General features: G+C 39.6%; 1 protein-coding gene across 1 annotated transcript in view; it reads left to right on the forward strand.

The window, feature by feature from the left end:
- Positions 1-21,650: 21,650 nt before the first annotated feature.
- The window catches only part of LOC108505168 (rho GTPase-activating protein 28-like), a gene marked incomplete at its 3' end in the record, with an annotated part of 58,373 nt that continues 55,777 nt past the window's right edge, over positions 21,651-24,246 (forward strand). Inside the window, exon 1 of the mRNA XM_017830898.1 lies at positions 21,651-21,925. Coding sequence (XP_017686387.1) covers positions 21,795-21,925 — 131 coding nt within the window. The remainder of the gene's footprint in view (positions 21,926-24,246) is intronic.

Below are 24,246 nucleotides of genomic sequence, written 5' to 3' on the forward strand. Positions count from 1 at the left end.
AGGGGAGGGAAGGGGAGGGAAGGGGAGGGGAGGGGAGGAGAGGAGAGGCGAGGAGAGGAGAGATCATCTTTGCTTTTTAATGCTTAAACTCAGTTCTTAAGTCAGAATTACTTTTATCAGAAAGGTGAGATGAAAAATCCTTGTTATGCAAAGATTCATTTGTTCTTGCTTATAAAGGAACTATCTAGGCACGTTTTAATTTTTTTTTTTGCTGGTTATGTTCATAAGGACCTTGAAAATCAAAGACAAAATCAGTGTTTTCAAGAAAATCCATCTATGTAAACTTTTTTTGTTTGCCAGTCTTTCACACCTCTGCAGTTGTTTTGACCTAATCCAGAACAAGCTAAGTGAGTCACATTTTTATTACAGTATTATTGTTTCAAATAGGATCTGAGTTCCCTGTTTCAGACAATCAGATTTGAGGGATTCTAGTCAAAATTTTTAAGCTCTTTCAAATATTCAAGAGGATTCCATAACTTTGTTTACTACACACTTACTTGCATTTTTTTTAATGTTTCCCCTCTTACTATTTTAAGCAGCTTGTATAAAAATCTATTTCAGTGTCAGGAAACACAAAGGCAATCCCAATTGTCTGAATTATTCCCCTTGAAAAAAAAAACAAACGAGGAATTCCGTTTTTTTCCATGACTTGTTCTGCCTGTATCTGGCGGCCTTTCTTCGAAGTCATATCTGCCAATCCTTGCTGGACTCCAAGTGGTAGGATAAGGTGGTGGGTTTCGTTGCCTAAGTAGAACCCATTGTGTTATGAATCTATGGTAACCCTGTACTTATCAAAGAAGAGAAAACTAATGGAATTGCACAGCCAAGTACTTCATGTACTGACACTATTTTCATTTTTATCAACTTTCATGCAAGAAGGAATGGGATTGGGAAAGATCCTGGTACTGTATGTAACTTCTGAATTCTGGAGGTGTGTAATCAAATCTATTTGTGTTCCAGAGACTGATACTCTGTCTCATTATCAACCCTGTAATCTACATGAATGCACCAGAGTATGGAGAAGACCAGAAGCAGCAAGGTATAACATATAAGACTGATGATACGTCGTTCCATAAGTGTCTATACTATTCCCATAGCCATAGTTCTCATTTTTTAGTTTTGTGGCTTTGTATCCGATTCTGGTTGCAACTAAGCAGAAAACCTCATGAATTTGCATCATCAGGAACAAGTGGTTTTTGATCATGACAGGGTTTAAAATGCTGTATCAGTGATGCACTGATTGAATACCAGTTCATCTCCATGATCTGTAGCCGCACGGACCAGGGCCTGTGAACTGCTCTTTTTTTTCCACCCTCTTCCAGAGTGTCTGGAGCCCTTAAAAGAGAGTAGCAAGGAAAAATCATTCCTACATACTAAAGAACACAACCAGTGGAAAGGTGTTTGACAGCTGGGTGGGAACACTTTGTGTTAATAAATACAAGTCTAGGTAGGATGCAGAAGCCAAACTATGGCCCATCACACAGACCCTTCAAACATTAAGTGGGAAAAATATGTGAGAAAATAGGTGCCCATTTTCTGCAGTTCCTTTCAGGGTTAGATTTCACATGGCATTTTGCCAACTCACATGATACTACCTTAGCCCCACAGTAGTTCATTGCAATATGTAATAATGAGCTGTGAATTGCTGCAGCCTTTTTTCAGTATGTGACACAGGACTGAATTAGAAATAATAACTCATGAGACCAAGCAAAGTGGAATTATATAAATGAATAAAAGTAGTCGCGAGACCATAGTAAACCAAGAATATTAATAGAAGAATTAAAAAAAATAATCAGTCATACCTGCCAAGAATGACGTGCTGAGCTTTTATCATTTTGTTTCAGCAAGGTATTTGGCACAGGAATGCTTAATGATAGTCAGTGTTGGTTTCTGGTTTATGTTTAACCTCTGAATGTGCTAACCAGGAATGTAGGGAATCATTCTGATTTTGAAACACAACTGAGCAGTTATGTGGGAGGGACTGTACAAAGTTGTGGTCATAAGGTAGAAAAATGATAGGGAGTGGATTTTGCTGTGGAACTTTCCTTTAATACCATCCTGGAACATTATTCATCTATGCCATCACAAGCAAACCTAAAAACTGCAGATAATGCTCAGATGACAGATTCTTAACAGCGGCCAAGAATACTGTATGTGATGGGTACAATTTTAACTTATCCAGGCTCAGCCTAGTTCTATTCCCTTCTACAGAAATGCAGTACATTGGGATTGTCCTTCTAGAATTGCCAGATCAGTTGTGCAGGGTGTCCTTCAAATGCTGCCATTGAACCGTTCTGTCACTGCAGGACAGGACTAAGATGTCCCATATGCTTTATGTTTAAATAGATGCTTACACTTGGCTTATTTCATTCCTTTCACATATCACAAGTTTCTCTAATGGAATAAAAATTACATGAATAGTTACTGTTTACACATGTTGTCTGCTTACTGAGAGTCAGCTGTCATATAACAAGGTTTCAAATTAATGATACATTTGGAAGTAGCAAATACTTCAGCTTTGCAAAACCAGCAGTGGGGTCTAAAATGTATGAAAGCTTTACTTTGGTGAAATTCAACCTGGAATGATGAAGAAAAAGAAAGAAGATTTAAGCATAAGGTCCATTTCAGGACTTTTCAGTAATTCCTCATTTATTTACCAGAAAACCCTAACATGGTTCCTCTTCAGAGGGATGCAATGTTCAAAGAGATCGTTTGGTGGAAGATTGAAAGAATGAAGGATTTTTACTTCTGTTCATTGTCAATGTTATGATTGACACAGGAATGTGATATTGGACTCCTAGCACATATCTTTCAGCTGAAACATTTTTGTGGAACCCTCTCTGTTGTTTACATTTAAGACAATATTCCATCTTCTGGGACACCCTAAATTTGTACCTACACCAGAGAAAGACCTCATGGTCAAGTCACTATTTACTAGTGCAGTCTGATAATATTGTTCTTAAAATCAGATGACACATGAATACCAGTTTCAAGGACTGGTTAAAACACTCAAGGTTATGCCCTCCTTGAATCTTTGAATTCCCAAACAGGAGGATTATTAAAAGAGCACGATCAAGGTTAGCGGCCCCTAAAATTAGACCTTACAGCTGTGTTTTCACTTTGCTGTCCGTGAACATACACAAAGATCATCTGTGCTTTTGGACTTATTTACAATACAAGAACAATCTTTTTTTCTTTCCAAACTACCATACCCTTCATTAGAATGTAGGAGCCTTAAGATACAGTATTTGTATTTAACATGTATTTCTGTATCAGTTCATGTTGCATGTGAACTGATAACATAGACACTTAAAGAATTCTCTTAGAAAGCTTTTTGGAGGCAGTTAACTTAATCTCCCCCTAATTTCAGATTTAGTCAATTTTTTCTGGTTTAATCTATGTCAGATGCCACTGTAAAAGGGCAACATATCCTGTTGATTTGATGAAATGATACTTCTAGATGTATTAGCTCTAAAAACCCAAAGAGATGAGTCATTCTTATTCTTGTTTATTTTTAATTTGAGCACTTATATATCACTCTTCTGCTTTTACAGCAGTTTCACTTTCCAAGAGGACATAAGGATTCTTCTAAATTACAGTGTCTTCTAATAACCCCATAGTGACTGCTATGCTGCATTTGCTCATTGCATCCTTGGTGCCCTCTCCAAGCCAAAATCCTGTATTTGATAGTGGAGGCTGGTGATCTAGGACTGGGCTCAGCAGACCTAGGCTAAAGTATTTGCTCAACAAAGAGGGGCAGCACAGCCTCCACAGTGGGCTGGCCCTTGCCCTGATGGCAGAGGCTAGCTGAGCCACTTCACACATTTTGATATCCAAAGAGAGACATTGAGATCAGTAAAGTGAACTAAAAAATTTCAATTTTAAGCCAATAAAGTCAATAAATTCAACATTTTTATAAATTTGCGTGAAGAGGACAACCGAGTGATAGAGTTTTTACTTCCACAAAGTAAATAGACACTTTGTTCACCATATGCTTAACTGGAACTGTTTGAGGCAGCCAAGATCACTGTTCAGCTTTGTAAGTGTTCTACTCTCAAGGCAGGTAGCTTGAAGTCTGCAGTGGAGAGCAATCAAGACCATGGTCCTGAAACCCCTGTAAGAGCTAAACCACTGTTTCCACCTTAACACTTTGCTACTCTTACTTTTCCTAGAAGCCACCTAGCAGCTGTCCCTAGATTCCTTTATTCTGTGTGAAAGGGAAACAATGTGGCAAAACAGGATTTACCAGGCTGGTTATATCTCTATTTAAATGTTATGAGAATTCAAATATCAATTTTCAGTATATGCTTTCCCTTGGACACACTAGGCTTTACAGAAACCTTTGGACTGCAGAGGTTTTAAAAATGTTTCAAAAGTAAGGATCCTGTGTGCAAATGTGAGCATATATAAATATCTAGTAGGGGGGTTTGTTTTTTTTTTTCCAAAGGTCAGTAATGTAAATAGTCATGTGAGAGAAGGAAGTGGTAAAAGGCATCAGACTGGAACTCCCGGCTGGGTTCAGCTCCTGGATCTGTTTCAATTTGTGACTGTAGGCAATTCTTATAGGTATAGTATTTCACTACCTCAGCAGGCTGCTATTAATTAATGTCTGCGTCTGAGGTCTGTGTTAGGAGGGATGAGAGCAGGGAGTCCCCTCCATGAAGCAGCAGCTGGGTTGCTTTATGTGCCCAAGGCACCTCTTTCAAAGTTGTGTCTCTGCACAGCTCTCCACAGGTAGTCCAGGCAGTTACCTACTTCCTGGGGCTGAAATTCACTGCTTCTGTGCTCTGTGAGCTACATTCCCTGTAGTTATGAAATTATCATTTCAGAGTATGAGAATCAGTTACAGCATTACGAAAATCAGTCATGGGGGGAAAGAAAAAAAGAGCTCATACTGCAAGATTAAGGGGATGGATTCTTTTCTGCAGCACATATGAATTCAATTTCAGAGAGAAATTAATCTCAGACTGTAAGCACACAAGGAGACATATGAAGAGTCAGAACAAAAGGTCTCTTAAATTATAATCAGTCAATCTATCATGATTGTAGCAAAAAGTTTTTGTTGTAAAACATTTGTCTGACACATGCTTGTAAACCAGCCAAAAAGGATATCACGATATCCCACCTAAACAAAATCGCCGTTAGCCTCAGAAGTGGAGTTTCAGTTCAAGATACCTCTGATTTTTTTGTAACTTTCATTTAGTTCATGCAAATGCCTGTCATTGCCGCTAATTTAAACAAGAGAACCATTAAAGTCCCTAAGTTTAAACAGCAGTGGTCACACCATCGATGCTACAGAAGCCGTCAGTCATGGACGACACTGCAAGAGCAGCTGATCTGTGCCCTGACGCAGCAGAGGAGAGAACAGGGCTGCTGCAAGCCCTCAAATGAGGAGAGTGAAGGGGGCTTCACTCAGACGCTGCTGTGTAAGTTGTTCTCATTAGCCATGGCTTGCAGGGCTGCAAAAGCGCCTTGTTAACTCAGTGCTAGTGGAGGCCCAGATCTTCACTGCAGATGTGGAAGGTATGGGGAAGGAACTAAAAGGTCACTCACTAGATAGTGCCTGGCAGCAGCAGAAATGGAACGAGCCGAGACAGCCCTTCAGCTCAGGAAGAACAAGTGTTGAGTAAGTACTTTATAAGCACAGGTGAAATTACTAAGAAAAATAATTTTTTTCCAGTGTAAATTTAAGATATACTTATCGTTATGCAAGTGAAAAAGGATTTGGCAAGGTGGGACTTCCAAACTGTTATTGGGGGGGGGGGGGGGGGAACAAAAAAACCAAACCCTAAAAATTATTTTTAAAATTGAAGTAGAAGTTCATCAATCATAAGTGATAGGATAGCTCTCAATATTAAGACCTTACATGAATACAAATGCTCTCATTCCATCTATATATTAAATTTACATACTAACTGAAATTTTGAAAAGTAAAAACTAGGAGGTTACTATGGGATTAAAAACAATAGAATTATTAAGTCTTTATTATGTTTCCATTTTTTGTAGAGGAAATATTAAGCGAATTGCTCTCAGCTAGGAATCAGTCTTCAAAGTCAAAGTGGAAAGAATATATTCTCTCAGGTATATAATGTAATTAATTGGTTGGTATCATTTCATTTAGTCAAAGTGGTGTCCATGAGTATTAGTAGGCAAGAGGAGAAAGAGAACCTTTGAACATACATTTTACTTTATTTCTTATACGACGTTCATCATCTTACAGTGGGATCTTATATAAAACAACAAAGATACATAACTAAGGTCAATCATCAGAAAGGTTATATGGGAGAGATAGCATGAGGTGGAGATCCAGTGACTTTTGAAGACTGTTTAAAGAATTTATTCAAAGCTCTTTTAAAGAGCTCTCTGTTAGGGGGATAAGATCTCAGAACACTTGGACTATATTGAAGCAAAAGAATTCAACCTTAACTAACTTGTTGGAATTCTTTGAAGATATTACTGCCATAATAGAGAATTCTAATTTAATTAGGTTTTCAGAGGATACTTAGCATTGCTTCTCATCAAAGATTACTGGATAAAGGTATAGAACAAAGACTAAGAGCTAGCGTGGAATAAAAATTGTCTCCCAAAGAACAAAAGAAAATTATGCATTGCTATTAATAAGGAAAAAAAGAGATTACTGCATATGGCAGGGTTAGTTGAAGTTGAAGCTTTAAACATTCTGAAAATTTTGAAGCATGTGTAATTTGAATGGGACTTTTATAAATAGATGGACACAGTATCTGATGGAGTATATCCACTTTGTCCCTCACAACTATCACAAACTTACCAGAGAGAACTTTCCAAATTGATTACAACTTGGTGGAGTAGGGGAAATTATGGATTCCTTCCAATATTCCCTTGTCCTGACAATGATAAAATGAGAAAAGAAAGACTGTCCACGCCAAACTGGTCAAAAAGCATGGCCACAGCAACTGTGGTTATCTAAAAGTTTATAAGAGCAGTTTTCAGGCTAATCTAAATTGGCACAAGAATTTTAAAACTCGGCAAAGTTGTAAAGCATAGACAGCTATCAGACACAAACTGTGTGCTCACTGTCTGCACTGGCCTTTAAAATTACAGGCAAACAGATTAGCGCTTCCCCCAAGTTCAAAACTTAGAAGAAAGTGGGAAATGTTTTCATCACAACTACTTTATGCCAAGACTTTATGTAGTGCTAGTGGAAAAAATGATGGAAATTATAAAGACAAGTTCAGAAAGAGTTAGAGGAGCAGAGCGAAAAAAGAAGGGAAGTGAGTCTGAGATAAACAAGGGCACAAAGAAAATACTGGGCATGTTAAGTTGGACAGGCTCTTCCTGTCCTTGTGCTGAACATTTCTTACGCTGCCTTCTCTGTTTTCTAATCATACAGTCCAGGTGAAAGGGCATACTTTGCTCTTCTGGCATTTTTTTTCTTTTTTTTTTCCCATAAATATGATAACTGTTATTACTCCATCCCTTTCCTAAAAAGTGTGTTAGCAGTATCGGACCCAAAAGCAGTAACACACAATTCATCATACATGGCAGTCAGAGAGCCAAAGCTGGGAGCCATATACCAATTTTGGGATTGTGCCTCCCTCTTTGCACCTCTGTTGCATTGCGAAGCAGAACACTACAAAGCCCTTTAGGGGATTACTTGCAACTTAAAATGGTACATATGTATCATAATTACACTGTATTCCAATAGAATCAGCACACCATTTGCAGTAAGAAAGCTCTTTGATCCTCTCCACAAAGTCAGGTAAGCAGGCTTCTCTGACAGAAAGTCATTTTATTGAGTGATTTGCTGCAGACAATCTCTCTTAGCTAGTGCAGTAATTGCAAAGCAAGAAAATATTTGTAGCTATTCAGAATCACAAAGAAAGTTTTAAATTATATTCTTTATCTTTTTTCAACTTATTTTCAGCACATAGGCTGCGGTAATTTTGCAATCCAAATCCAAATGAGGATACAGTTCTCAGGCACATAGTGGGAATAGGAGTTTGATTAGTAGAGGGCAAATTATCAAAGGATCTGCAGCACCAAGAGCTTCTGTCACTGCAGAGAGATCCTGGGCATATTACACAGCAGACCACATTTGGATGGTTGCCTTTCTAGCTTCTGCAAGAACAAATACCCATTTTCATCATTTTATGAAGGAAAAGCTGGCGCCCAAAGACACCCATTACTAGAGTACAGGCTGCAGCACAGGAAATGCAGTCATGTTCAAGCCTTTTCCTGTGTTTAAGTCCAGATGTCCAGTGTTCTGTAGTGTTTGCTGTATATTCACTACCAATTGTAAAACACTTTGATGTTCTTTGAAGGTCACCGAACTGGCCTCTTCCTATTCATCTGAAGAGAATCGTCTTGAGCAAAATTCACCACAGAGAGAAAATTAAGAACTGAAACAACAGAACAAATCTGCAACCTTGTCTATGGAACTCAAAGAATCACTGGAGAGATGGCAGAGGGCCAAGAGGCTAGGAGGGTGGTCTAACGAAGAACCAAAACTGCAGCAGAAGTTTAGGGTATCAAAGCTTTGTGCAAACGAGCCTTTTCCTGAGCAGTACAGAATCTCAGTCACAGCTCCTAGCACTTGTCCTAACCCAACCATTACAATCCAGAGCAGTTGCTTTGATCAACCATTTGTACTAACATTGTTTGCAGTGGCATAAATAAGGAGTAGTGCTATTTTGGTCAGAGAAGTTTAGCCCAGAATAAAACTGCAGTGACATCAACATTGAGACCACAAGAATCACAGTCTGCCAGTATGTGGAATAGTTATGATCCCACATAGACAATATTTCCCGGGAACATGAGTTTTCTATAATTCATTATTAAACTTTTAAAATCCTCAGAAGAGTGACAGTAAAGCCATTCTATTTATTGTTAGCTCAAGGTCAGATTTGCTGAGAGTTTATCCTCTAGAGTACTCTCACAGACAAGGTTGGGCAAACCAGCTGGTAAATCTACCAGAAAATCATTGTGTACACCCTCAGTTTCCCCAAAACACACAGTTTCAAGGTTGTATTCACCATGAACAGACCCAGCATGATGCAGCTTTTCTGACTTTCTGTTTCTATACATCTACCCTTAATGCAGTGCCTAAAATTAAGCAGATGGCTCTGCTGGTGGTTGTCCCTGGAAAAGGGGCGACCCTTTGCCATTTCCTGCTATCAGGGGACATGGGATTCCCAAGCAGCCAGATTCCAGGCTGCCTAAATGGGCAACACAAGGCGCAGGTGGACACCAGAGCCCAGGTCCAGCACAGATTTCAGCAGTCAGGTGAACACTAAAGATCTGGTAACACAGAGGGCATCCAGAAAACCATTGCTAACATGAATGCAGATTTAGGAATTTTTGCTAACAGGATGGTGGTTGCAAGTTTTAGGGCTGTATTGCTAATGATAATAGAGTGAGGAAGTTCCTGTAATATGTTACAAACAAATCTTCATACTGTAGCAATTCTCCCATTAACTGAAATGCTTTTTAAGGAACATCAATGCTCCATATCATTCCTGGTGTTTTCTAAAAGTGTTCAGAGGAAATTACTGGCTTTCTGAGTGCCAGATCCCAGGGTATAGAAACAATAGGGGACCATATTAAAATAAAAATTAAAAACAAACCAAAAAACAAACAAACAAACAAACAAAAAAAAATTTTTTCAGGCAGCTTTCTGACTTACCACAAAAAAGAATTCCTTCATCCCTCCCAAGACTAATGATGTTCCTCACTAGGGACTGGGATTTGTACTAACACCAGAGAAGTCAGGGGTTTTCATACAAAAGTTCATTGCTATTTTCAAACAAAATACTCGCATTCAGATCAGTCTTCTCATTTAGTTTTCTGCATTCTCTTATCCTTGTTTCAAGTGTATTTCTAGGTAGAGCCCTTTCCTGGCTTTTCAGTTTATGCACAGATTTTTCTTTCAAGGAGTGGGTGGCATTTCAATACGATGGGCTCACTTGCTCATTCACCACAAAGGAAAATAAAAATAACCAGCTGAAAAACTGAAGTTACTGGAATGTGTAATACTCAGCGTTAAAATGGCACAAAGTGCCTGCCTATTTATATCTCTTGTTTTGGGAAAGAGTGAGGCACACTTTGGGCACTAGATACAATGTATCACCCAGGAAAATGCATGGCCTTGCATTCTGTGTGTGAAAGACTTTTGTTTGTTGCAATACCAGTAACTTCCCAGGAAAATGAGGTTTATTCAGCATTTTGTTTATCTCTTTTATGTAAGAAAAGGCCAGATTTGACACATGCCAGTTTGGTCACTGAGTAAAAAATTGGATGACTAAATAAAATTCTATGTTTGCTGTAATTCAGATTTATCCACAGATCTTTGTTATTATATCTTTGCTGAGACATGCATGCTTACCATGATGACATAAGAAACATGTTTTCACATAGTAAAAGACCTGTAGTATCTCATCCATCAGATGATGAGACTTTGAGGAGGACAAAACACTCCCAGCGTACCATTATCTATATTTTTTTATGTGCCTCTTTGTCCTTATTTGAGTCATGCTGAACTACAGTTAATAAATTATGAGTTTGATAGTTTCTCTCTTTATTTTAAAGCTTCAATTAATAGTATTGGTTTCCAATTCAGTAGAAGGTGAGACAGAATGAAATGTCAGAGAGCAAAATAACTTAAGAGAAATAATGAAATTACTGTTTGCAACAAGTAAAAGAAAACTATGCTGCATATAACATGCAGAAGACATATGCAGAGACAGCACTATTAGTGGCAGCCCAGAGATTTTTGAAGCTGTGTTTAAAAGTAAGCCAAGCCTTACTGTGCACCATGTGGACTGATAGCAGAGAGGAGCAAATAATAAGAGTAATTTAAATAATAAGTAAATAAGAGTTCATAAAATCTCATTTTGAGAACTGAAGACCACAATAAATTCCCTGTAAGGTCAGAAGGTTAGTTCTGTAGTCCATCTACCTTTGTCTCAAACAGCAGCAATAGGAGATGCTGGTTAGGAAGAGAACATGAACTGAGCCGTTCTCTCCCCATACTCCCCAATACCTCTAGCCCCTGGAGCAGAGGCCAAGAGGGCACACTTCTGCCTATTCCCTTCAGCATGTTCCTATATGGTGCTCACTTTGCAAAAACAGCTAGAGACTGTCCATGCTTTTTTGAGTCTGAAACCTATAATCAAGCATGACAACAAAGGTTGGATCAAAAGTGGGTAAAAAATGCAGAGGAAAAATGAAGAAAAAATTCTCTGAAAAGACTCTGAGGTGATTCAGCAGGGCACAGTCACTAAAAAAAAATTCTGAACTGAAGCCAAATAATAAACACGGTCCTGTGGATCCATTAAGGTACATTAATGCTGCCACTTTCCCATCTGTTCCCTGAAGTTCCAAACCAAAAACAAGCAATCTGCAGTCTTGGCTTTCTTACTGTGTGAAACATTCCTCTATTAAATTAATCTGGAGAAAATGTATCTATTTCATCCCTGGTGAGACTTTGTTTTGTTTTAATAGAGTCACATACCATGGATTGTAGCCCATTGAGACCACAGATAAAAAACATGTGAATAAAAAGAAAAATGAAACAAATAAATCATAACTTCATGCTCTTTTTTTCCTCTAACAGAAATGACTTTGGAATACCTGCAATATTTTTTCTATTGTGTTAAGAAGGTTAGCAATTTACACTAACAAAATCGGCACAATAACCCTGGGAATCCTTACTTTTCCATGAACAATGTACAATGACAAAATTTAATCGTAAACTTCCATGTCCTTTAACTCTGATATATCTTTTAGCTATGAAACAAAATTCCTTGTGCCAATATCACAGAGGGAAAAACTCATGCTTGACCTTTGTTGAGCAAAAATATCTGAAAAAATATCTGGCATCTCCCAAGCCAGTAATTCCTTGATAATTTGTATTGCAAAATTCCCTTCTGTCACCCTCTGATTATCATAGCTCATTTAGTTCCCTATGATGATGTAATCACCCCCTTGGAGCAGTGACAAAATTTATTTCTAGAGCTTCTAAAACATATTTAAGTTCATAGTGTTCAATATTGTGCCATAAAAGTAGCCTAGAAACATGACTGTTAATGTGCTTAGCAAAGTTGCTTTCATTTATGGGTTTCCACTTAGGACTAATCTGTATGATTTATTAACCATTAGGTGAAAAGCCCTCTAGTCTCCCTAGATACCCCACCAAAATCAGCAAATACTCTGTGCAGAGAATAAATCTCTAACTAGCCACTTCCAGGGAAGATGTGTCATTTCTGTGGCTCACATGGTATGTTCTCCACATCTCCTATTGTGGTTCTCTTTCTGTGGCTGATTAAATGTATTTATCTTTTTATCTATTCCTTTGCAAAAGTGCTTCCCAAAATACTGATTAATTAAGCTGCAACCTCACATGTGATTAGGGCACAGGACTGAGTCAGGCAGCTTAGGATGATGAGGTTCAACAAGGCCAAGTGCTGGGTCCTGCACTTTGGCCACAACAACCCCCTGCAGCTCTACAGACTGGGGACAGAGTGGCTGGAGAGCAGCCAGACAGAGAGGGACCTGGGAGTTTGGATTAACAAGAAGCTGAACATGAGCCAGCAGTGTGCCCAGGTGGCCAAGAAGGCCAATGGCATCCTTGGAACAGTGTGGCCAGCAGGTCCAAGGAAGTGATTCTTCCCCTGGACTCAGTGCTGGTGAGGCCACACCTGGAGTACTGTGTCCAGTTCTGGGCCCCTCAGTTCAGGAAGGATATTGAGGTCCTGGAGCAGGTCCAGAGGAGGGCAACGAGGCTGGTGAAGGGACTCAAGCACAAGTCCTATGAGGAGAGGCTGAGGGAGCTGGGGCTGTTCAGCCTGGGGAAGAGGAGGCTCATGGGAGACCTCATCACTCTCTACAACTCCCTGAAAGGAGGTTGTAGCCAGGTGGGGGTTGGTCTCTTTTCCCAGGCAACCATCAGCAAGAGAAGAGGGCATGGTCTCAAGTTGTGCCAGGGGAGGTTTAGGTTAGATATTAGAAAGAATTTCTTTCCAGAGAGGGTGATCAGACATTGGAAGGGGCTGCCCAGGGAAGTAGTGGATTCTCCGTCCCTGGAGATTTTTAAAAAGAGACTGGATGTAGCACTTAGTGCCATGGTCTAGTAACTGCAGTGGTAGTGGATCAAGGGTTGGACTTGATGATCTCGGAGGTCCCTTCCAACCCAGCTGATTCTATGATTCTATGATTCTCTATAGTTATGTTTGGCATCCAGCATTTTCCTGCAAAAGACAGTGACAGAATCACAGAGTCACAGAATCAATTAAGTTGGCATTGAGATCATTGAGACCAACCTATGACTCAACACCACTATGTCAACTAGACCATGGCACTAAGTGCCACATTCGGTCTTCCCTTAAACATCTCCAGTGATGGTGACACCACCACTTCACCGGGCAGCCCATTCCAATATCTAATCATCCTTTCCGTGAAGAATTTCTTCCTGATGTCCAACCTAAACCTACCCTGGTGCAGCTTAAGACCATGTCGTCTTGTCCTATCTCTGATTGCCTGGGAGAAGAGGTCGACCCCCATGTGGCTACAACCTCTTTTCGGGTAGTTGTAGAGAGTGATAAGATCACCCCTGAGCCTCTTCTTCTCCAGGTTTAACAACCTCAGCTCCCTTAATTACTCCTCATAGGACTTGTGCTCCAGACCCTTCACCAGCGCTTTGTTGCACTTCTCTGGACCTGCTTCAGCATCTCATTGTCCTTCTTGAATTGAGGGGTCCAGAACTGGACACACTACCAGCTTTTCCAGGAGTATGCTATGGGAGATGGTGTCAAAGGCTTTGCTGAAGTCCAGATAGACAACAACCGCAGCCTTGCTTTCATCCACTAGATGACCAGGGTCACCTAGTCATAAAAGGAGATCAAGTTGTTCAGGCAGGACCTGTCCTCCCTGCCAGGTGGCTGCTGGCTGCACCTGATCCCTTGGTTGTTCTGTATGTGCTGCATGACCACACTCAAGATGATCTGCTCCATAACCTTTCTAAGCATCGAGGTCAGGCTGACAGGCCTGTAGTTCCTCAGATCCTCCTTCTATCCTTTCTTGTGGATGAGCGTCACATTGTCCAACTTCCAGTCATCCAGGCCCTCCCTAGTTTAGCCAGGACTGATTATAAATGATGAAGAATGGCTTAGTTAGCTCTTCTTCCATCTCCCTCATCACCCTAGGATGGATCCCATCTGTGAGCATCTAAGTGGGTCAGCAGGTCACTAACTGCTTCCTCCTGGATTACAGCAGGGCTATTCTGCTCCCCATCCCTGTCTACAAATTCAGGAAGGCAGTCGCCCTGAGGATAACTGGTCCTGCTGTTGAAGAGAGAAGCAAAGAAGGCGTTAAGTACCTCAGCCTTTTCCTTGTCATTGGTGACTATATTCCCCTGCCTTTTCCTTGTCATTGGTGACTATATTCCCCCACCCCGTGTCCAATAAAGAATGGAGATATTTATAAATGTATTTATAAAAACACTTTTTATCATCCTTTACAGAAAGTGGCCAGATTAAGTTCTAACAGAGATTTTACCTCTCTACTTTTCTTTCAGCATGACCTAACAACATCCTTAAACATCTCCTGAGTTGCCTGCCCCTTTTTCCAAAGGTGATACACCCTCCTTTCTTCCCCTGAGTTCCTGCAAAAGGTCCCTGCTCAGTTGGGCCAGTCTTCTTCCCTACCAGCTCATCTTTCAATGTCTGTATTCCTAAAACACCATATTCATATAGGGATTAATGAAACATGCCTTTCCCACAGGTATGTTGAACTTAATATTGCTATAAAGTAAATGAATGCCTTTGATAATATGTTTTCAAAATGCAAATAGTCATTAATAATTGTACCACCCAGTGCTTTTCTGCTTAATTTTAAATTTATTTAGGTACATTTAATCTGTTTTAGTTTTAATTTGAAAGTATTCTCTTCTTCCTCTTCATAAATTATAGAATTAGGATTTGAATTTATAACAAACTTGTCATGTAAATTTTCATATTAAATTCAGGTATAGAGATTTTAATTAAGTTTATTTGTGCCTCCTCTTATTGAAAATCTTTAGGGCTGGTGCAAATCAATAGACAACTACTTACTTTTGCAGCATATCTAAAATTGAAGTAAATAGAGAGGGACTTGCAAAAATGTCTCTATCAAAATAGCAAAATCACTTTTGAGACTAACTCACTTCATACTGCAATATCTTAGATTTTTAAATCTGAGTGACCCAAACTCGGAATGCAGAAGTTCACAGATTCCCATTCATGACCATAGCAACTCCTGAGTTTATTCAAAATTAAGAAATGAGTGTTGCATGAAGTTCTTTGGTCAGCTGGAGCGTGCTTGGCTGTATGATGATGGCAAACATGCTCACAGCATTTCCAGGAGTGGGCACTGTATGTAGATAGACTCACTGTATATAGCCTAGAACCACTACATGAACACCTGCATCACTCTGCATCTTATCATGCAAAGATGACAAATATTTTTATCCTCACCTCTCTTCAGTGTGCACACAGGTATCGCAGGGAAATTCTGAGATATCATGTTTGCATGACCAATAAAAGAATAAGATTCCTCCAGCAACCTCAATTACTATCTTAGTGGTGATATGGCAGTACTATGAAGAAATTAGCAGGTAAGAAGAATGCTTTCTTCACTTTTACATAGCAAAGTCAAAAGTGAATTTAGTAACTTCTGGAATTCAAGTCATCAAGCCACAGAATGCCAAAGCAGGATGAAGATGCAACCTATGCTTTGTTGAAAGCATAGGTGGGAAGGAGAATTTGAGGTTTCTCCTCTTGGATGCAGATGTGGTGAATCCAGTTAACAGCGCTATTAGACTCTGTGATTGTAAAAAACAGTGCTCTTGGTTTTAAAAGGAGTAGAATGCAATCAAAACAAGATAGTTGATATTGCAATGTCTGTTGTTATGTGCCTGATCATTACTAACTTCAGAATTTTCATTTGCTGTTTATAGCATTTTTTTAAAAAAGGAATACCTTTCTTAAATGTTAAAACAGTGGTTAAAGGTGGAGGGTTAGGGGTGTTATGTGGGTATATACATAAATCCTAAGCAAATAAATATACATACAGCTGCTTAAGAATTTGACTGGCCCTTGGAAAACAGTACTTTTTAAAAGAATAAAGTTATAAATGTCTGCCTAGTTGGCTTTTCATACAAGAAACTATCTTCCTATTTTGTTTTTCATTACAACTCTATTTGTATAACCTGGAATACATAAATATTTGTAAAAATGTATAATTTTAATATAAGGACTCAATATTCTTGTACCAAATTCAAATACCTAACCCAGTTCTGCTGTTTCAGAGGTATCAGGACTTAGACACGTGTACTGAAAATGGTCATTGCTCTCTATCCTTGACCATTTTCCCCTTTCCATGCTGCAGAAACCAAGCTTGTGCTTAGAGAAACATTTCAAAGAAGTGACCAGCCTCTCCCAGTGCTACTTTTCCTAACTTAACCACATTACCACTCCTTCATGTAATTTTAACTTACTGCCTCATAACAAAAAAAGCAGACCACAGCATTCAGCTGTGGATTGTCAGCTGTCCTGGCTGAAGTGGTTAGATCAACATATCATGAAGGAGCATAAACCTAATGGATGAATGAAAGGATATGAGCTTTTTCTTAAAGTAAACCTCCAGAAAGCCCTATTGTGGCAGACAGATTAAGGAAGTTTCCTTTTCTGTACATAATTAACATGGGAATAATATATGGGTAGTTTCATCTGGGCTAAGAAGAACCAACTTTTGAACTCCTAGAAAGTAAATGACAGTCATTGCTAAGCAAGAAGCTACACAAAGTTGCCCAAAGAATTCTTTTTCCATGCTTTTGTATCTTTTTTAGGATAAAAGAATCAGTAGTAAATCACTCAATAAAAAAATCACCATGTTAAAGTTCACCAAAATGTGATGTATATTTAAATTGAGCCTGGGACTGAAAAATGTGAGGCTATATTTAACAAAGATGAATGTTTTGTTTCATACTTTAATTAAAAACCTTTGCAAAACCACAAATTACCACAATACCTGATTTCCATTCTCTTTGTTTAAACAGGCTTGTTAACTAACCTGTTTGTAAAGGACAAGAAACAGTTTTCTCGGTGTCATTTTTATTCTCAGTTTGAAAAGACAAAGCAGAATAACAAAGATTTTCCTCCGATTTTGTTTATGTTTTGGCTTATTAATTTTTCAGTGTTATAAAAGCAGTGGATATGTTTTGGTACTACTGATGAATCTCACCCATTCCCTCACATTCCCAGCTGCCCACACTGAGGCACACAAACGCCTCACTTCTACAGCGGAAAAAAAATACACTGTAATTCTTCTGGCATCACAGGAATATATGTTCAGAAGCAAACCCAAGCATTAGACACTATCCTTCCTGATGCATAAAATGATCTGAAAGGAAATAGACCTCAAGCCACAGTAAAAATTCTCCTGACACAAGAGTCAGCCCCTTCCCAGACACTTTTTTCATGGGAATTGGTACTGAGCAGTAGAAGATGCAAACAGCACTGACCTTGACTTTTATGCAATGCTGTGGCACTCATGTTTTCAGGCTGTCCAGCTGCTTTTAGCCCACATCAACTCTGTGGTATGGTGGGGCTCTCTGGTCCCCATCCTTAGAGCATCTCTCCATCCAAATGAAAAATTAGAGAGAAGTAAGGGATACCCCTCCCCCTCCCCCCCCCCAAAATAATGGAAAAGTACAGTGGTTCTGGATTTGGTTTCTTTCACACAGACAGATACAAAAGTTATTGCAAGAGCGATAAGGACATTTAGACACAGTACAGATTTACTGCCACACAGTACTAGGATGACATTTTTCTGTGTATTGCTCCATTCTATTTCCTTTGATTTCATCAGGGAAAAATGCTGTGTTTTAAACAGCTTCCTTATAAAACTTAATCTAACCCAAGTTCACAATACACTGGTCCAAAGTCAATTTCAAAGTTTTGCTAATTTTGTCCAACTTTGTCCTGGATAATTTAAGCTGGAAACAAGAAATGAAATTCAATAACCAGAGATTTTTTTGTGTGATTTGTAGTTGAAAGGAGAATTTTGCACTTTCCAGGGCTCTGTGGGTCTACTCTTATAATATAATGGTGTATGCCCCCACCATCCCAGGACAAGAACCCCTGGCTGACAATCTCATTCCTCTCAGTGAGAGCTCCCCTTAGACCTAACTAGAATAGGTGCTTCAAATCCATGTGAAACCATTATAAATCCCTTTCCAAGCAAAAGATATTAAATGTTGCCCATCATCATGCTGTCCAAATTATTATTAATTATTTCTATGTAAATACATAAATGTTATTAATAACAATGACAGCTACTTTTTCATTTCAGTAAGCTTTAACTAGTGACTTTCTGTGTGTTTATACTTTTGTATATTGCTCTCACAGATATATATGCAGATATACTGCTATGACAGAGGAGCTGAAGGCTTGATCATACAACTGTATAGCCACTAACTTAAATTTCTGAAGTAATTGGTTAATAAAGGTTTCTCACTCTTAGTTCTCAAAGTTTGGGCCCACTGATCCATATATAATTATTTTTATTAATTATTTTGCCAAATGTGTGAAAGTGAAAAGCACTCCCCTTGACACAAGCACAACATAAAATTTGAAAGCACAAAACCCTTGCCTACCAAACCCAAGGCAGCTGCTTGCGGGACTATTGGCCGCAGACATCCTACAGACTCTTCTCTTGCTGCACCTTCACTTTACTGCTTGCCACCACAAGCACCCTCACAATATTTTATTTCTCACTGAAATGGCATTTCCATAGTACTTGAAAGGTCTGGGAAGCTCTCAACTATCCGAAAAGACAGTTAGAACTGTCACAGTCCTGAGTACTTCACAATCTAGTGTTCAAGGAAATCTTGTAGAAACACAAACATGTTGGATTAAAATATTTCCCTACTTGTTTCTTTATAAACAAGAAAAATAAATTCTCTATTATCTAACAGAATTGCACAGATAGAACTGAAGGAGGAATCCAGCCTATGTTGTCTTTTACCTTTTTCTTATGGCTGTATCACTAGCCCAGTTAAAACTTTGTTTGATGGCTGATGTTTATCTCTAGTTGATTTAGCATAATTTTTGGGTTTCAATAATATGGAGATGCCTAATCCCAAGAGCCATTAAGCATATAAATATTTTTAGCTCTAGGTTTGATATATGTCTTTTGGCTGATTAGTTTTCAAAATATGTATTTGTATTTGGGCCAAATAGTCTGCCATTTCCATACAAGCCTCCAGTTTGTACACCAGCACTTTATAAATCTCCAAGTAAAATCTTCCATGTTTATTTTTCTTAGAGAGAAAATCCCATTTAACAAGTGTGGGCCTCCTTTCTTTATATGCATTTTTCTATTGAGATGGTATCTGTATTCTTTGTAAGTCACTTTGGTGTTTGAGGTATTTTATCATGCAAAGAGAGGAAATAAAAATAATACTAAAAATATATTGCATTTCTACTATGGGTTTTATCTACACATAGCTTAAAATACATAACCATCATTTTTTTGTCTGATGGTACTGGAGAAAGACTAGTGTTATGAGGCTAGGAAGGGGAGAAAAGAGACTTTCCTGGAGTTGCAGCCAATATTTTGTCAGCACCTGATCTGAAGGACACCCACTTCCTTTCTGATAGTGTTTGGTGCCTTCCACGATGAGAGTTGAGAGTTTAATTCCTTGAAATAAACTGCGAACAATGTCCTTAAAGTGTGTCAGCAGTTATTTTATAACATATATAGAGATTTTTTTCTCTCATTTTTATATATGCATTTTGGTTGATCTATTTTCAAAATATCTATTTGCAGTTGTGCCAAATGTAAATTTCTATTTATAAGAAGGTTACTTACCTTCTGGTGCAGGAAGGAGAATATAAAGCCAAGGTAGGAAGGGAAAAGAATGGCACTGGCAGCAGCATCCCTGGTGATCCAGAAGCCAAGCATCAACCTGGCATTCAGTCAGTGCTCCACAGAGTTGGGATATGAGATCCATCATGGCCTTGATCCTAGTTTTTCAGGCCCTATGCCTTTCCTGAATACCCCAGTAATCACAGAGCACTGGTTATTCCATTCATCCCAGTCCTCACTGGTAGCACCATAGTATATAGTCTTGATGCCATGGGCAATGATGCCTCCAGAGGTAGCTCAGAGCCTTCTCCTTCATTTCTAACATATGTACATGGCTGCACGGAGGCTTCCAGAGGGCCTCCATGCTGCCATGGAAGCAACCATGATTTTATCCTAGGCAACCTGGCTTTAAAATATTTAATCCAGGATATCTTAACAGCATAGCAAGAGCAGGCTTAGAGGCTCTTTATGTTCAAATATTTATGCTTCCTGGGTGAGTCTGGCAAGAAGTGCTGCCAAGTGTACTGTTATCAGTGTCCTATACTGGCTAATTTAAAATTAACTTGGGCACTGCCTACATGAGTCGCAGCAACATATTTGACCGAAACCATCATGTCCCTCCAGGCAGGATACCGTGTTCAGGGAGAAGGTGAAGGTGAGATGAATAATTTTTAAAACTTGAGCTACTTCACCAGCTGGAGAGACTGACAGTGTAATTTAGGCAACTGTATAGCAGCACTAGAGAGAGCACCCTCACAAAAGAGGGATGTGAAAGAGGAGCCCAACAAACATTTTGTAGAGTACCTACGCTTGGGATGCTGCTGGCAGCTGTGACAAAGGTGAATGGAGGCTGGTGTTTCACACGTGTTCACAAGGTGCTCAGAGAGCTGTGGCCCACAGAGGTAAATTAGGGACATCCCTCCCATGATTTCATAGGCAGAACAAAAGTTTTCAGGAATTGGCATTTATCAGAAACATTTCTTTGAAAAAAAAAAAACAAACACTGAAGAAGCGGGAAAGGAAACTAAAGTGATGTGTGAACTTTCTCACTTTGTTTACAGAGTTTTCTCTGGGTGTTACTCCAGAATTGGACCCCAATATTTTTGCTTGAGTATTTATTTTTGAATTCAAACTACCATATTAGTGTACAAAGATCAAGGTAAATCATGAAAAGATATCAAGCATCTCGGTGTGTATTTATTTACGGGATTGTTCCAGATGAACACAGACAATTATAAAAATAATTCACTCATTTCCCAGTGCCTTTCTAGTAATGTACACAGCCATATCAGGGAGAATCTAGCTAAAACGCTTAATCTGGCTTCAGAAGAGAACAAGTTTGGTTCCCTGCTACAGAAATGATCCGGCACATAGGAAATCACAGCTTCTGCTCCTTGATAATTTAAACCTAGTAGAGCCCACTCGGTTTCTGAATCTCTCCTCTGAAACTCCCTGCTCTACCAAACTATGTTTTGTGTTTGAGTAGTGCTCTCCACTCATCTGGCTGCATAACCAACAAATAGTTTCACTTAGACAAGATTGTTTCAGAAGCAGGATGAGTATTGAGAAATCTGCTGTTAAAAGGAAACAAGAAAAAAAAACGCAAACAAGAAGTTTTCTGAGCAGTCACTCAGTGCCGTACAGGATTATCTCAGGTTTCCAGTTTCCTAGGAACGTAGTAACTTCCCCGTGGGTTGTTTTGTGGGCGGTGTTTTTGAATATATGCTAATTCAGCTTTCCTGACAGGGAGAGGAGCCGTGTCTCAGTTCCACAGCTCTCCTGACAGCCGACAGTGGCGAGCGGCTGCTGCAGAGTCAGGCTGGTGGTCCTGACAGGTTCGCTCGCCCTTCCGTCGGGGCCCGTCGGCACAGCCCTGTCGCTTCTGTCACCAGCAGCCGGGCCGACATGTGCCTATGACCATGGAGATGAAGGACTCGGGCAGCGTAGTCCTCACAGCCTACCATCCCCACAGCCCGGCCAGGATACCGGCCATGGAGCAGAGTTTTCTACAGGATATCCCTCCCAGCCATTCACCCGCCAGCAGGTAAAGCCTGAGGGACGGGGACCGGTGCCGTGTCCTGATGTTGTGCCAGTGCTGGACGTGAGGTTTGCTGGCTGTATGACAGCCTGAGAGCATTTGCCGACCACTCGGCCACTTCACGAGCGCTTCGCTGGCGCTCATTTCTCGCCTCCACCGGGGAAGTGATTCAGGCCAGGACTGCGGGTCAGGGCTGGGGGGGGGGAAACGCGAGTGCTTATTTTAAATCTTGTGAGTCAACAGATCACACCAGTTTCCTGCCCAGGATACTCTCAACAAGACAATCCCCAGGAAAAAAAGTCACGTGAATCAGGCTTCTGCTCAGGTCGTTTAGCACTGTGTTACTGAAAGTGAGATGGCTGGACTGGCTGAGCTTGGCGCTCAGAAAGTTGATTCTGGCTTTGGTTTAGAGGGTTATTTAATTCCTTCTCCATTCACCAACCAGGTCAGGACCAGTCTCTGCTTTTTTTATTTTTTTTTTTTTTTTTTTTTTTTGGTGAAATTGCAGTTACTGCTTTGCACACCCACATGCACACAGTGGGAGACTGCATAATTTAAAACTGAGTCTAAATTAAGAAAATTCTTTTGTGTTGCAGGAAACGAAGTATTGTCTTAATTAATGCAGTCATGTATAGGTTTACCCCCCTGCCCTGTAAGAATGCCTGTATTTGTGCAGTTCAAAAACTAACAATCTGGGCAATATTATTGTTTTAGAAAATCCGATCTTTCTCTCCATGCATGTCTGAGTTTTGCAATTTTCTCCAAAGTGGTATAAAAGTTCATACTGTAAAAAGTTGAAGAAAGTAGGAAATGCTACTTTGTGGCTTGACTGAAAAAATAAGAACTAAAATCTGAGGAAATAGCAGATGGCATTATACCCAGGAATTAAGTCTGTGTCTTCTCTTAATATAAATGATGAAATTTACTTCATATTGTTTATTTATAGCCCAATAGCTGTTTTGTTTTCAATGTCATTATTTAGATTAGCTACATTTTCCTGTTCTTTGTGTGTTTCCCTGGCTGTCTCATAAAGATAACTCCTTTGTTCTGTTAAACTTGTTTGAGAGCAGTACCAAAATACGCAATTTCGTATTAAGAAAAGAAACAGAGTCTGAGTTTTTAGATGCAATGAGAATGGCATTTGCTACTCAAAACTGAGAGCAGTGGTTTGGCATTGGGTTACTGGGGAGTATGCAATTTCTTGCGCTAGGAAGAGCACTAAACTCAATCTCTCTTTAAGTTTGTGAGCAACAGAAATGTGGTGATTTGCTGTTTTTCTTGTAGGTGTGCTAATTGTTTTAAAATGTTCCTGCAGCTTAAGGTCAGGGTGTATGAGGGTTTAAATCACATACATAAATCACATATGTATCACCTGCAAAAAGCAGAAGTGCAAATTACAGTTCCTGAAAGAAAAAACAAAAGAGGATCCTGGCATTTTGATGGGGAACGTGTTTTGGAAGCTCCTGCCATGAGGAAAAGCCCTATATCTCTCTATACATCTATATATCCATAAGATTTTGGTGCTGTCTCCCCTTTCTTGTCCTCAACTCCCTGCAGCTGTCTAATAGCAGCAGCCCAATTCTGCCATATGGGCAGTCAATGGCCGTGTGAGTTTCCAAAGCCTGTTCAAGAGACGGATTTTATTAACACAGCATGCAGTCCTCTGGAATGCAGAACCCACGAAGGCAAATGCACTGAGTGTTTTAGCAAATGGTAAAATAGGCTCTGGCTTAATCCCTACTTCATCTTCTAAGAACTCTTTCCTGGACTGCATTTTCTGTATAGTTTCCTCTGCCGCCATCCTAATGCAAGAAGTTTTATTATAGATTCTGTATGGTGTTCCTTGATCCCAAGGGCAGCTACCAGCACTATGGCATGCTAACTCCTTAGCTCTCCAGGAAAATTATTCAAAAAATCATGAAAAGAACAGAGGTGTCGCCTGTTTCTTGTTTGATAACAAAAGCAGTTGGGACCCATAGCCTGACTTTCCTCTGAAGTCAGCTAGGTTAAGTTAGATGTACTCTAATGAAGTCCATACTTGAGATATATATCTCTGAGAACAGAATGAGTCTTGGATATTAGCCTTTGATTTGATAAACTGCTGACAAGTTCTCTCTCAACTTAGGAATCAAGATACTTAATTTTCCTTCCTCTCCTCCTAGCATTTCTCTTACTTTAGAGTAATGCACCATTTATATCAGAAGAACAGCTCCACTCACCAGAGCCAGGCTTGGATGTGTCCTCCAGCTGTTTTCTCTTGCAAAAACTTTCACTTTGGGAACCTACTAAGTAGAGGTTTATCACAGAAAGGGGAACCTAATGCAGCC

The sequence above is a fragment of the Lepidothrix coronata genome, unplaced genomic scaffold (genome assembly GCF_001604755.1).
Source record: "Lepidothrix coronata isolate B3197 unplaced genomic scaffold, Lepidothrix_coronata-1.0 Scaffold6, whole genome shotgun sequence".
NCBI lineage: Eukaryota > Metazoa > Chordata > Aves > Passeriformes > Pipridae > Lepidothrix > Lepidothrix coronata.